At 46.6% G+C, this 14,472-nt stretch overlaps 1 protein-coding gene across 3 annotated transcripts in view; it reads right to left on the minus strand.

Annotated features, from left to right (window-relative positions):
- Positions 1-3,296: 3,296 nt before the first annotated feature.
- Vps26c (VPS26 endosomal protein sorting factor C) overlaps positions 3,297-14,472 on the minus strand; it is a 28,345-nt gene continuing 17,169 nt past the window's right edge. For all 3 annotated transcript variants that reach the window (XM_023716012.1, XM_004631755.2, XM_023716011.1), the window contains 5 exons: positions 13,327-13,407; positions 12,801-12,875; positions 8,284-8,434; positions 7,193-7,345; positions 3,297-6,232 (listed from right to left, as the gene is read on the minus strand). In XM_023716012.1, coding sequence (XP_023571780.1) covers positions 6,150-6,232; positions 7,193-7,345; positions 8,284-8,434; positions 12,801-12,875; positions 13,327-13,407 — 543 coding nt within the window. In that variant the 3' untranslated portion in view covers positions 3,297-6,149. The remainder of the gene's footprint in view (positions 6,233-7,192; positions 7,346-8,283; positions 8,435-12,800; positions 12,876-13,326; positions 13,408-14,472) is intronic.

Here is a 14,472-nt window from a genome sequence, read left to right on the forward strand (position 1 = left end):
TATTCAGAAACATTCTAGACACCTGCCAAAAGGTGGGTTGAGGCCAACTGCCCTATCCATGTGTGAAGACATGGCAGGAGGCTAGAGTGAGGTTATGCACAGTGTCTGTGGTTCTGCACAGGTATCCGGCAGTAGAATGCATTCAGCCTGTGGCCAACTTGGCTTGGTTAACCAGACTTAACTGAATGCTAGACAGGTTGCACCTCTTCTGTTCTTCAGTTCTATGGCTTTCTTTAGTACATGAGCTTCAATATACCAGGCTTCACTGGTTTTCTGGCTCTAGAAAGCACTGGGTGTTTTCCTACTGGAAAAGATTTTCTGGGGGTGGGGGGTGTCCTGAGTTTCTCAGACCTTCTTTTGTTTATCCTGTGTATAGCTCTTGTATCTGTGCCAGTGATTTGTGATTTACTTGGATTGTGTACCTGTCTGGAAAAGAACTACCCTGGTATTTTTGTTGTATTGACTATTGTTATAATCTCACCTATTGTAATTGTTTGCTGCTGTTATTTCTCTTAGAGATACTGAAAGTCTACTAAAAAAGGGCTCTTAATTGTGGTATTTGGCTGCTGTAGCTCTTATGCCAGGTTCTAGCCAGATGGTGCCAATTCTGGGTTCCTCTGTCTGGTAAAGGTCTCTCTAATGGGAATGACACAGTATTCCCAAGGAATCACTACTGGGGTATCTTTTGTTAACTGGGGCACATTTAAGGAAAATGGTGTAAGAAAAAGAGGCTGATGTTTTCTAACACACCCTTGCCTCTGTACAAATTGGGAAACCAAGAACACTGGTCAGAGACTTCATTTTTGAATTCTAATACCATTGTCCAGCTAACTTATGTGAAAGGGAAGTAGTCAGTTATCCCTTTAATCTACATTTTTATGAATATAGGTAGGACCATAGGTTTGGGCACTCATTAGACTGTGGCTGCAATTTCCACAGCCCCTGACACAGGTATCCTCACAAACCCCTGCTTTCAACCAGCACTTCTCCAGCAGGTATCTGTACCCCTGCCCAGGATGCTGCTGGGGGCACCCAATTCCCAGCTACTCTCTGACTTGTAAACAAACTTGAGTTTTTTTCTCCTAAATTACATTTATTCCCTGAGAGCTCCCGTCTTGTCAGCTCCTATCCCAGCAACCCTTCCCCAGTGGGTTTGAGACCAAAAAATAAACTACTGCCCCGCTTCACCAAGGCTCCTGTATTCCTCTTGCAGGAAGTGTCAGGTGAGGATGGAAGAGTTATCAGAATACACGTTCACTTCCCAGTGATAGACATGGCTTGGTGTAAAGAAAGGCTTAGCAGTCTCTCCAAGGTTCTTGGTAAGTTTAGGGATGAATTTACTGAGTATAATTTTTCTTCAGACTTGAAGGAACATGACTGCAGTATGGCCGACTGGTGGTGAATATGGATACCCAATTGGGGGCATTAGCTAGACCATTTTATGAAGCTCTAAAAAGTGAAGAAAGGGAGCCACTTTGCTGAAATAAAAAATGTCAGCAGGAGTTTGAGGCCAGGTACATGAGACTGGGTCTAGCGGGCCCATCCTTAGTTTTCTATTGTTACACAATTTAGCATAGTAGCCAGCTGTGCATCTCAGTACTTTTCCCTGAGGGATACAGGAAGCAATCTTTGTGTTTATTCACTTGGTATGAGGAATGACAAGGTGTACATTTCCAAAAGCAGTAAAACAGGATTTTTACTCACCTTATGTTGTCACTTTGTTTTGCATGCATTTACTGGATCATCTCAGGGGGTCCAACAGACCATACCTCTCCATGATTATTATTATTATTATTATTATTTTTTTTTTTTTTTGGTGGAACCGGGGAGCGAACTCAGGCCCTTGCACTTGCCAGGGAAGCGCTTATTCCACCAAGCCATCTCCCCGGCCATGATTATTGTTTTATAAAAGGTTTCTTTTGTTTTTTCTGGTAGAAGAGTCCAGTTCAGTACAATGACACATGAAAAACCTGATTTGCAAGTTTTGGAGGTTGAAAGTGAATCATCAGGTTACTCATGCATGGATGATGAAGATGACCCAATATGGTAAAATAAATGCTTTTCTAACAGAAGAGTGGTGTGGGTGGATGGTGATGACAACTTTGATGTTGACCATGTGAGCCAAAGTTCCTGTGACAGTGAAATGGAGCAAGAGTCCACTGATACAGACACAGGAAATGAAGACCTCATTTCAGATTATGAAGGAAATAGCAATGTATGTTTGGCTAGTTGAAATGTTGGGAAATGGCCATGCAACCAGATGGAATGATCCAATGTTAGAACTAGGTCTGAAAATATAGTGAAAGTCTTGGCAGTGATAAATGATATTGGACAGAATGGCAGTGTTGAAATTTTTAGGAGATGAAATGCTACAAGATGCTGTAAAATACACAAAGGTTGACAGAGTAAAACATTCTGTATGTATGAACAACCGTATTAAAAAATACATTATGACATCTCACTAGCTGAACTGAAAGCATTCATTGGTCTGTTATACTTAGCAGGTATTTCTCATGGTAATAACAGGAATGTAAAAGACAGATGGAAGAGTAATGACCCAAAATATGGCATAAAAAGGGGGTGGCAGGGTAGCTCAGTGGACTAAGCGCCTGGTTAGGCAAGTACAGGGACTGGAATTTGATCCCTGGGACCACATGCTGTACCAGCCCTGGCCTGGGGTGCGCTGAACCAGCCACCAAGACAGAGTGTGTTGATGCATGCCTATAATCCTAGGTGTGGGGATGTTGAAAACAGGAGGATCACTATGAGTCTGAGCTGCGTAGTGAGACCCTGTACCAGATACAGAAGAAGAAAACTTTCTACTATATATACATAATATACATTTGATGCCATATATAAATATAAAAATGTATGCCCTTGTACATGTAAAGACTTAAGCTTTCAATGTAGAGCTTTATTCTGGAACTCAGCCATCACATTCCTATTTATATAGTAACAAAATGAATGAGAAAAAATTAAAAAATGATGTGAGCAGACTTGTTGCTCCCATCTGCTAATCAGAATGTGACATTTGACAAATGGTTTACTAGTTTGCTACTGATAACTACCTTTGCTAACTGAGCACAAGTTGACCAGCATAGAAACTGTGTACAGGAACAAAGCAGAAATTCCAAATGAAATGCAACTTTAAAAGAGAATTGTATAGTACAATCTTTGGATTTCTGAAAAATTTAACATTGGCCTTGCATACAGAAAGAAAAACCTCACATTGCTGGTATCAACACTGTACCATGATGGAATTTTTTTTTTTTTTTTTTTTTTTTTTTTTTTTTTGGTGGAACCAGGGATTAAATTCAGCCCTTGCGCTTGCCAGGGAAGTGCTTATTCTACTCAGCCATCTCCCCAGCTGCTATGATGGAAGTATTGACAGGATAACTGCAACAAAATAGAAGCCTGGGATGGAAACCTTCTAAAACCCAAAGGGTTTGTTCTGGAACTACCTCAGGATTGCAGTTATCACAGCAGGGACAATGAAAAGGGTAATTCACCAAGGTAGCACTCTAGGAGATGGATCATCCAAAAAGACAGCTCAGACAGTAGAGCCAGAAAAGTTACATATGGTAGGGAGCATCTCCTAATCCTCTGCTTGAGAGTGTAGTGGCTCAGACTAAAAGGGAACTCGAGACCCCCTTACAGTGGTGTATGGAGGAAGGGCAATGAATTCTTCGTAAGCCAATGAGAAGGGTTTAGGGCTCTACTTGGGACCCATCAAGAACAGGACTCTGGTGCCTACTTCTTTGTAATTTCTTTACAGGAATTAGGAGGTCAAGTGGGTAACTACAACTTACGAGACTTGTTACTGAACAAGTCCTGTCCTCCCTTTCCTGCTGACTCGTCTTCAGGTGCCTGAAGTCCACAGCAGCCCATGAGTACATGTATGACAGGATGGGCAGGGTTGAAACCTGGGGACTCCTGCCCTGACATAGCCCTGGGGCAGTGTGGACTATGGACCTGGGCTATTACACTGACATACAGTAGAACTGGGGCCCACCATCTGGTGGCTCTGCTGCATGGAAACCTTTCTCTCGCCACTTTTGTGCTACGCATGTTCTGCTAGGGACACTATGGTACAGATGAGGCCATACTCTCACTTGTTTGGTGCTGTCACATGACTCCATGCTGTTGCATGACCAGGGCTATTGCAGAGGCATTTAGGACATTAGTCTGAAACCACAGTTGTAGGTTCTGCAATATCTAGCCCCAACTGTACAGTGGAATGTTGGGGACACCACTGGCAATCTGAGCAGTGCTGTGACACTGCCAGCATGTTGAGGTTGTTTGCTCCTTGCCTTTTTACAGGGAAATTCAGACTCACACCATGACTTATGGGATGGCAGAACCAGCTAGGCTGCCAAGGTCAGGACACAGGCCCTGGGTGAGGAGAGGCCTATGTTAGGTGAGGTCAGGCCCAGGGCTCTGGCTCTTTTTAACATGTCATCTCTAACGGGCGGCCTTACCTTTACCCACAACCCACAATGCAGCTAAGAGCTAAGTAGAGCTAGGCCCCGTTTCTCTTTAAGTAATTACAAAAATGTGTTCCTCCTCTAAAAGGCAATTCCAGAACAATACTGTTTGGATTCACAGTTCATAGCTTTCTTTCCTTCTTCTCCTAGTTCCTCTTGGTCAAATGGAGACTCTGGTAACTCCTGAGGCTGGGCCAATGGCTACGACCAGCTCTAGCCAGCAAGGGCAGCCACTGTCCCAGACAGCAAACACCTGAGCTTTGCAATAATAACAGGTGTGGAGATGTCAGGTGAAGTGGAGGGGGGTGGCCAGCTCTATCCCTTACCTGGCTGCTTGGGAGTGAATGAAAGCACAAAGGTAGCTAAGCTGTCACTTTAGGTAATAATTATTCCTCACCAGGTTTATCTAAAGTGCACAATATGTACATTCCAAGACTTTTCTCAAAATTTCATTTACGTTTTAGAGTAAAACTTTATTTCATTAAAAATGATTTCTTTACAAATCTCCCACAAAACATGGCCTCTTTGTTCTGACTTCTGTGTTTAAAGACATCACCAAGGACAGAGAATTATGGCAGTCGGGTGAGTATAAAAGATTTACAAGCCAGAAACGTATTTTCGGAGAGCCAGTTCTCAGATGACTCAGCTCAGACTTGCGGTGTCACTGGTGAACCCCCCAGCGAAGTTGAGCAGGGTGCTGTAGGGCCATGGGGATAACTTGAAGCCTTCAGCATGAGCCAGCCTGGCATGAGCAGCACCTCTAGAGGGCAGGCTGGTGTGCCCAGCAGGTAGCAGGGCTCTACTGGCATCTCGATGAGGGCAGGACCCAAGGAGGAAACCTAGAGCACAGACTCACCATAGTCCATCAGCTAGGGTACAAGGCTGAGGAAAAGCCTGGCTGGAAGTTCAGTCCCTTGGGTGGGTCGGGGCAGCCCAAGCCCAGCAGGCCAAGGGCACAGCTGGTACCTCCCATGGAGAGGCACCTTTACCACCTGCCCTTTGCAGAGGCTGCTGCCATTCAGCACCACCCTGGAACAAGAGTGGAAACACAGTCTCCTCTGGGAATACGGCAGCATGAGAGTGTGAGCCAGTTCTGGAGCCTGCAAACATCCAATTCCGGCCACTGGTGCCAAACCCCCTTGGGCCTGTGAAAGCACAGAATGTTTCTACTCCAGGCCCCTAAAAAGGGGACATAACAATGAAAAATGCTGTAGAGAACTTCAGAATAGAGGAGAAAAGCTCCACATTTCTAGTGGGTGCACTGGGCATGCCTCCCTGGACAGCAACCTTCACCTCACAAGTAACTGTACAAGGCCAGCACCCTTCATGTGACTTGGCCAGACCAGACCCTCTGCCATCAGCATTCAGAGGGGCTTCTCTCCTGTCCCTAGGATGTCCCTTTCCAGCAAAACTCAAGCTGCAGACAAACTGCTTTCCTGGAGCTAAGAGCAACATGGTTTGGGGAGCCAGCACAAGCAGTCTGCTGGCACCTCCCACAGGCAGTCTCAGCAGGTGCCTGTGCAAAGCAGCAGCCTCAAGGGGACAGAAGGAAGTCGGTTCATTTCTGATACAGAACAATCACAGAAACAGTATGTGCTGCTGGCCTCGGCTCCCTGGCAGTCGGGCAAGCCACCCCTCTGGCCGTGTGCTTTCCCTGCTCCTGGGCTACATGCGGCAGAGCTTCAGCGGGAAATTCTCAGTGATGAGGTGATCAGCGTGAAGCAGCACTACAATGTTGACCTCAAACTCTGCGGACAAGGAGAGAGAGGGCTCATGCACACTCGCACAGAGCAGCAGGACCCGAACGCCAGGCTTACTAGGGACACACAAGCTCTAATGGTGAGGGAGCACTCAGGTGCCACCTGGGCTTCTGTGCTAGGTCCCACTTGGTGTTGCCTCAGGCATGCAGGAAAACCACTGTTACGGGAGAGAACTAGTTGTCTACCCTAAGTCTCTTATGTTCAGAGGTGAGACCTAGAGAGGAGACACAGTCACAGGGACCCTAACCATATCGATGGAGTCACTCATCCAGAGCCCACAAGGACAGGCCATGAGAAGGTGGGGCCCAGAGGGAGGTGGCAGTCACGTGGGGCATGCCTCTCAAGGTTGTGCCCGCCCCCAGCACCGTCCCCTCTCTGGCTCTCTGCATCTTGGCTGCTGTGAGTGAGCAGCCTTCTTCTGTGAGGCCCTTCTGCCTTGGAACCAGCTGACCATGGACTGCAACCTCCAGAGCCAAAATACAGATTTCCTCCTTTAAGTTGTTTCTCACAGGTATTCAGTCAAACAATGAAGAGCTGATGAACAGTAGCAGGTGGGTGCCTGAGCAAAAAGTGGGATACAAAACCCATGTGCAGGACATGGTTCAGGCCTTGTGCTCAAATCTTTACACACAGTCATGGCAGAGGCAGACACACAGTGCGCTGTAGGCTATCAGAGCATTCCTGGCAGTTAACATTCACTCCAGGTCTTGCTGGAGCCCCACCCCATCTACACCAACCTCTGCTGGCCTGACCTTCACTCAAGCTGGCTGTCTTCACCAAGCCTGCAGTGACATGATGAACCTCTGTGATGGTGCAAACTCTACAGGAGCAGGACAATATAAGCACCACTGTCCTCGAAAGCCGGCTGGGACAGCAGCATTGATTCGGCCTCTGTGAGGGCCCTAACTTCCCAGGATCCCTTGCATGGATCCAGCCTGTGCTGCTTACCCACTTTGAAGTTGGTAGTCTCCAGCGTGGGGCAGGTGAACAGCCTGGGGAAGACCATGTGAATTGGCACCGAGAGGCCCCGGCAGACATCACCATCAGCAATCTGAATGTTCTGAATCTCTGTAGCGTCGCGGGCGTAGCCTTCTGCACACCCTGGGGAGGAAATGTCACCGCATCAGGATACATCAGTTGTATCGCTGGACCTTTTGGCTGGCTCTGCACCATCTGCACTGACACACTTGTGTTCTCCAGTTAGCTCTAGAGTGTTCCAGACAGTATACCAACCTGCCACTCAACTGTTCTCTAACAAACCACACAGGAGCTTTAGGAGGCAACAGGCAAGTGTGGATCAGTGAGACCTCAAAGGGAATGGCCATGCTGTAAGTGGTTTTGCACACCTGTAACCCAGGAGGATCAGAGTTCAAAGCCAGCCTGGGTATATAGTGAGTTCAAGGTTAGCCTGAACTACATAGTGAGACCCTATCTCAGAAAAATCAGTCAATCAGTAAAAGTGAGCTTTCTCTGGCCCACGTGCTCCATTTCCCTGAATGACATAGCCTGCTTCAAGTGGCATAGCAGGATAGCCCCTGCCAAATGCATTCTAGGAACTTGAGGCCCTTAGCTGCCAAATGCATTCTAGGAACTTGAGGCCCTTAGAACTGTGAGCCAAATAAGCCTTTATATACATTTTCCAGTCTCAGATAATTTGTTATAGTAACAGAAAACAAACCTGAGACTTTCATTGCAACTGACAGACCTGGTCATCTTTTTTTTTCCCCCAGTACTGGGAATCAAACCCATGACTTCTGCACAGAGCAACATCTGCAGCTTTATTTTTTTTGTTTTTGAAATCTGCAGCTTTAAAAAAAATTATATAATATATATATATATATATATGTATATATATTATTGTTATTATTATTATTCTATAGGGCCTTGTTAAGTTTCTTAGGTTGGGCTCAATCTTGCAATCATCCTGCTTTAGTTTCCCAGAGGGCTGGGATTACTGGTGTGCACCATCATACGTGGCTCACCCATGCCATTTTAATGACTGATGACACCAGGGTGACAGGCAGAGGACAGGGACTCACCGCACGTCTCCACGCGGACCAGCTGCAGCTCAATGCTCCGGATAGCAGCATCCGAGTGCTCTACCACCAGCTCGCCCGTCAGTGGCTGTGTGATTGTACAGTTGGTGGAGTTGAGGTGGCCTCGAATGAGGAATTTGGGAAGCAATGCTCTCTAAAACAAAGGAAAATGCATATATCAGAGCCTAAAGAAAAAGGAGAAATTACTCAATAATTACTTTGTTGCTGATACTAAAAACTGAAAACAAAGTTAGGTAACGAACACAATATGCTAGGACCCTGTTTTACAAAATGTGAAAAATACAACAGTGATTACATCATTCAGCTTGGACACTAAAAGACTAAATTATTAAACTCTAAACATCTGAGGTATGACAGAAAAAAATGGTGAACTAATTTTTAAAAATTTATTATAGTGAAATACAGAGCCATGAATGTGTATTTTTCCCTCTTCCTCAAAATATGCTACTGTGACTTCAAACACACTCATCCCCCCATTCTTGCGACTTTCTGCAGGAGCTCCAGAGTTTTTTTTCCTGTCTTTAGTTGTGCCATTGGCGGCTGCCCTGATGTGCTAAATGGATTTAAAATCACCTTTCATGATCATCTTGACTTTGCAGAAGAGCCAGAAGTCGCACAGTACCAGATCTGGTGAATACGGTAGATGAGGACACAGCATCATGTTTTTATGAGCTGTCTTTCCATTGGCAGGCAATCGGCAACAGTTTTTTTTGTTGTTGTTGTTTTGTTTTTTTGCAATACCGGGGATTGAACTCAGGACCTTGCACTTGCCAGCAGGTGCTTAAGCTGCTGAGCTATCTCCTCAGCCCAGCTCTCACTATTTTTGATCATACCTTCTAAAGACATTCAGCAAGAAGCTCCAGAGCTGCGACAGAAAGCAGCAAGAATGAAGATGTGACTGAAACTAGGGGAGTTTTCTGAAAAGGATGCATGGTAATGTGGCTTTTATGGCAATATATTTTTTAAAAATTAAAATACAAGTCACCATATATTTTGACCACAGCTGGTACTTAAGGCTCCTGACAACACAGCCTGTGCAGAGTGACTAGCTCATTCAGAAAATGATCCTCACTGCCCAGACTCAGATTTAGAAGGGTCCCCACACTAGGCGGAAGATATAGAAAGGTCTCAGGAAGTTGGCAAGGGCATTTAAGGACAACCTGTCACAAGGGGAAAAGAGATTTTTAAAAAGGTAATCAAAAAATATTTCCAATTGTGCAGCTGTGAAAAGCCAAGATATTTTATTTCAAGGAAACATTAAGGAACAATTTTCCTAATGCCCAAGGAAAAGCCTTTGAATCTTTTTTTTGAGACACAGTAAGCTGGCAGGGTGGCTGCCCAGGGTCTGCGGGAAAGCTGAGCCAGCCGCTCTGACCATTTAGCCAAGCACACTCCATCCAACAGAAACAGCACCAGCCACAGACATCACTTTAAGTCACACGCGTAACCTACAGGCTGCAGTTATCATGTATATCATTAAAATTTTTTTAGGAGTCATTTTATTTTAAAGAGAATAAAAATAAAACAACACTAAAAATGAAACAATTTCAAAACAAGATAGGAAATCAATACTGGTTGTTATATTGCATACTGTTATCAAAATAACTTCAGATTATTAGATACAAGCATGCAAAGCTGGTCAAAAAATTTAAAAAAAAAAACATTAACTGCTCTTTTCAATAAACCAATAAAAATTAGTACAATTATCTTAGCTACCTTGTGTATACACGTTCCCCCCCCCCTTTTTTCTCCTTTCCCTCATCCCAGTTCTTTCCTTTTCAGCAGTTTCTTCTCTTTCACAATATCTACTCTACTTTTTGGTTTTGTTTACTCTTTGTTTCTTATACCAGGGAGACAATATGATGTTTATACATGCAGGTCTGGTTTATTTCACTTAAGTGTATGGTCTCTAGTTGCATTTATTGGCCTATAAAAGTCTTGAATTTACCTTTCTTTATAGCTTAGTGATGCTACATTGTATAAAAATACATCTTTTTTTTCAGATAGTGGGAACTGAACTCAATGCCTTCCATCTGTCAGGCAGGAGCTTGTTGTGCTGTTTAGCTATATCCCAGCCCCCTCACATATTTTTTATACCTTCCTCAGTTGATGGGCATTTCGGTCATCTCCAAGATTTAGCAATGACAAATTATGCTGCTATAAACATGGGTATACATATCACTGTGGTATGTTTTCAGTTCCTCTGGGAAAACACCCAGAAAGGGAACAAACAGCTGGGTTGAATGGGGCCTATAACACTAACTTTCTGAGGAATCTCCATACTGATTTCCACAGCAGTTGCACCAGTCTGTACTCTGACCAACAGTGGAGATGGGTTCTGTTTTTCCACAACCACTCCTGCTGTTCTTTCTAGGGTGAGATGGAATCTCAGTGTTGTTGCATTTCTGGGATGATCAATAATGCTGAACATTTTTTTCATATATTTGCTACTGTATTTCTTCATCTGAGAAGTATATACTCCTCTCAGATGCCCCAGGAGCCATATTTTCAAAAAAAGGGTAAAATCAATTAGCCTACCCAAAATGTTACCACTTCCACACATAATCAGTATAAAATTATGAGCAATGTTTCCTACTTAGTGCACCATTTGTGTCTGAGAGAACTGGTGGGCCTGGCACCGTAGCGATTCCGCTCATCCTGGCACTCAAGTTCTAGCCCAGCCAGGACAACATAGTGAGACCCGCTTAAAGAAAAGCTCAGAGCAAGCACCTAGGTTCAACCCCCAGGACTGCAAAACAACAAAATCCATGGAAGGGAAGCCAGGTATGGTGGTGCTTGCCTGTAATCCCAGGACTCAGCAGGCTGAGGCAGGCATCAGAGCCATCCTGGGCCACACATGGTAAGAGAGAGACCCTATCTCAAAACTGAATAAAGAAATAAACCATGGATGCAGGCATGGCTCAGTGGTGCAGCTCTTGCCTAGTATGCGTCAGCCCTTTGGTTCCATCCACAGCACCACACAAAAGTGGGGAGAAAGTGACTGGCAATGAAGCTGGGAGAGTTCAGGAGCCACAGACAGTGCAACATGTGTGGCCCTAGACAGCATGACAGGCCTGTGATGTTGCAAAGGCCATCACCCCAGGCAGTGATGGGCTTGTGAGCACAGGAGTGTGCCCAGAGCACAGTGACAGGCCTATGATGACACGAGAGTGTCCCTGGGCAGTGGCAGGCCTGTCATCACAATTGGGGCTCTAGCTCTAGAGAAGGGGCATTGCAGGTGACACCTGAGAGGGTGTGTCATCACCAGGTGTCATACAGACACCTGTAACAGGAGTGTTCCTCAAATAGGAAATAGGCGTGCAGTCAGACCCTGCTGTTGCCCAGAAAACACCAGAGAAGGGGCCTGAAGAGATGGGGAGAGCTAAGCATGGTGGCACACCCATGATTCCAGCATTCAGGAGGCTGAGGCAGGAGAGTTTCTAAGAGAGGACAGCCTAGCCACACAGTGAGACCCTGACTCAAAAGTAAAAAATATAGAAGGAAAAAAAAAGGAAATAAGGCTTTTGTAAATAAGGAGGGGAAATAGGGTTAAAGGGGAGGGGAATAGGGAAAAAAGTAGCAAAATATATCATATATATGACACATTCCCTATGATAAATGTGATCATGATATATATCTAAAACATATGAAAAAAAAAGATGAGGGAGAGGGTTGGCTGGTGCTAGGTCAGGTGCTCTCAGAAACCAGAGGAGAGCCATGGAGCATGCCCTGAGGTATGGCTGTCTCCTCCCAGAACCTTCCAAAGAGCTTCCAATGACACGAACCCTGCCTCAGTTGTACCTGCCAAGGGATGAGGCCAATAGTCACTACCATGTCCTGGCTATGCAGTTCTAATCAGCATGGTCCAGAGAGTAAAGTGCAGAGCTGGGAAAGAAGAACAGCTCCACCCGGAGAGCTCAACAGCAGGCATCTGCTCTGAGCAGTTCCGCTTGCAGTGATCACGAAGGCCGTGCCAGGATCTGCCCAGCTGCTCTCTGCACAGCATGGGGGTCCGCCTGCGAGCACTGCTGGCTCCAGAAGTGCCTGGCGGAAGGGAACAAAGCGTACTGCCACAGAGGACAGTGAGGCAGGTGGCCCAGCTCAGACTGTGGCCACTGAGGCAGCAGTGCCAGAACTCAGGCCCACAGAGCTGTGAAATGCAGAGCATGGAGAAATCACTGACAAACTTGGCACCGTAGTACATGCTGTGGTCCCGGGAACTCAAGAGGCTGAGACAGGAGACTCTGGCACCCAGGCAACCTAGCAAGACCCCATCTCCAAAAACACAGAAAATCATACACATGACAAAGGTCAGAAATGTATTCCTCTAAGTAGTTACTAAGCTCAACATGCAATCAAGGTGAAGATAAAAGATGGACGCAGGTGCAGACAACAGTCAGGAACTCCCTCTGCTGAGCCAATGCCCAAATAAAGAACAGGCAGGCAGGGGCTGCCCTGAGGCTGGCACCTGGGAGCTCCACAGCCTTGTGAGCTCTTACCTCCTTGACATTCTGTAAGGTCTCCGGCGTGATGGTGAAGTCCACAGGACTCGGGGTCAGCTTCCCTCTCTGTGGCTAGATAGGAGGTAAACAGTCAGCAGGCCAAGGGCCTTGGCAGCGGGGCAGCTGTGGCGCTGGGGCTCAAGCACAAGCACAGCTCAGCCAGAGGACAGCGCCGTGTTCTTCCTCACCTCTCTCCACCCCCGGGACTCCGTTTCCCATCTGTAGAAGGAGGACATAGATATCTATATTTCTGAGTTGTTACAGGTGTTGGAATTTAAGTCAGAGGTGCCTGCCATCCACTGCACTCCTAAAATAAGAGCTAACTCCGTGGCTGTCCCTCGGGCTGTGCCACATACCCAGAGCGTCGACCTGCATACATGAGGTCGGGGTGCACACAGGCTAGGACACTGGCACTCCCACTGCCACCATCCTGACCACCCTATGTACTGAACAATGGGCCACTTATGTGGCCGCCTTACTTGCTGGACAACAGGGCTGTCGCAGACCCCAAGCAGAGGCTTACAGCTGAGTGGACGATGAACTCGCAGGTCTTGGTCAAGTCCTTTGCCAACAGCGACCGCCTCATGTCACAGCGCAGCGTATACTGGTGGGGAAAGTGGAGGAAATGCCATTTTAGTGTGCTCTGCACACCCCTGGAAGGAGTGTCAAAGGGGCAGGTGCCTCGCCATGGTGTAGGGCAACTATGTTCACTGAACACGTCACTCAAAGTTAATACAGATAACAGGGAGCTACTATTCCACACAGAGGCACTTCCACGAAAACGCAGAGCAGCCAATAGAAACCACACCAGGAGCTTACTGCCCAGCCCCTCTGCGGGCGACTGGCTGGGAGGAGAGGGCAGCCCGCAGCAGCTGGCCCAGTGTGCCAGCCCACTTCCTGAGTGAGCCCAGCCAAGTGCCACAACCTCCCTGGGCCTGTGCCTTCCCTCTGTAAGCAAGGCTGCTGGTGAGCAGCTGCAGGGAGAATCCAATGCACTGTGTGTGGGAGGCTCTGAGACTGCAGACCACCTACCTTCACTCTGCAGGAGGACAAGGCACCAAGGCCAGGCTCAGTCACCCTGTTTTCAGGGGCATTTAGTTTACCAAGGCAAAGTCACAGCCAGGGGTAGTGGCACAGGGGTGTAACCCTAGCACCCTGGAGCTGAGACGGGGAATCTAAAATTCAAGTTGCCCAGGCAATTTAGCAAAACCCCATCTCAAAATACAAAAAAGGATTGGGGATGTAGCTCAGTGCAAAGGCGAGTTCAACCCCCAGTGCCACAAAGGTCAAGGCCAAGGCAAAGGCAAAAAAAAATTTAAAAAGACCTGAGGACTCTCAAAACTAGCTCTTCATGGCCGAGCATGATGATACCAGCGCTCAAGGCTGGGACAGGAAGAACACTGAGTTTGAGGCCAGCCTGAGCTACACAGTTCAAGGGCAGCATAAACTGCATAGCGAGACCCTGTACCAAAAAGAAAAACAAATATACACGTCCACTGTCCTTGCCAATCACCCTTGTATCGTCTCCCTGAGAAACTCCCACACAGCCTTGTAGGAGCCGTGGCTGGTCTGACTACTTCTCTCCCACAGGGAACGCTCTGTCCCTCATTTTCAGTAAAGAGTTGGGGCAAGCTGGCCTCAAACTCAGTGTCCCTGTCTAGTTTGAAAG

The sequence above is a fragment of the Octodon degus genome, unplaced genomic scaffold, assembly GCF_000260255.1.
Source record: "Octodon degus isolate 3935 unplaced genomic scaffold, OctDeg1.0 scaffold00045, whole genome shotgun sequence".
NCBI classification, from domain to species: Eukaryota; Metazoa; Chordata; class Mammalia; order Rodentia; family Octodontidae; genus Octodon; species Octodon degus.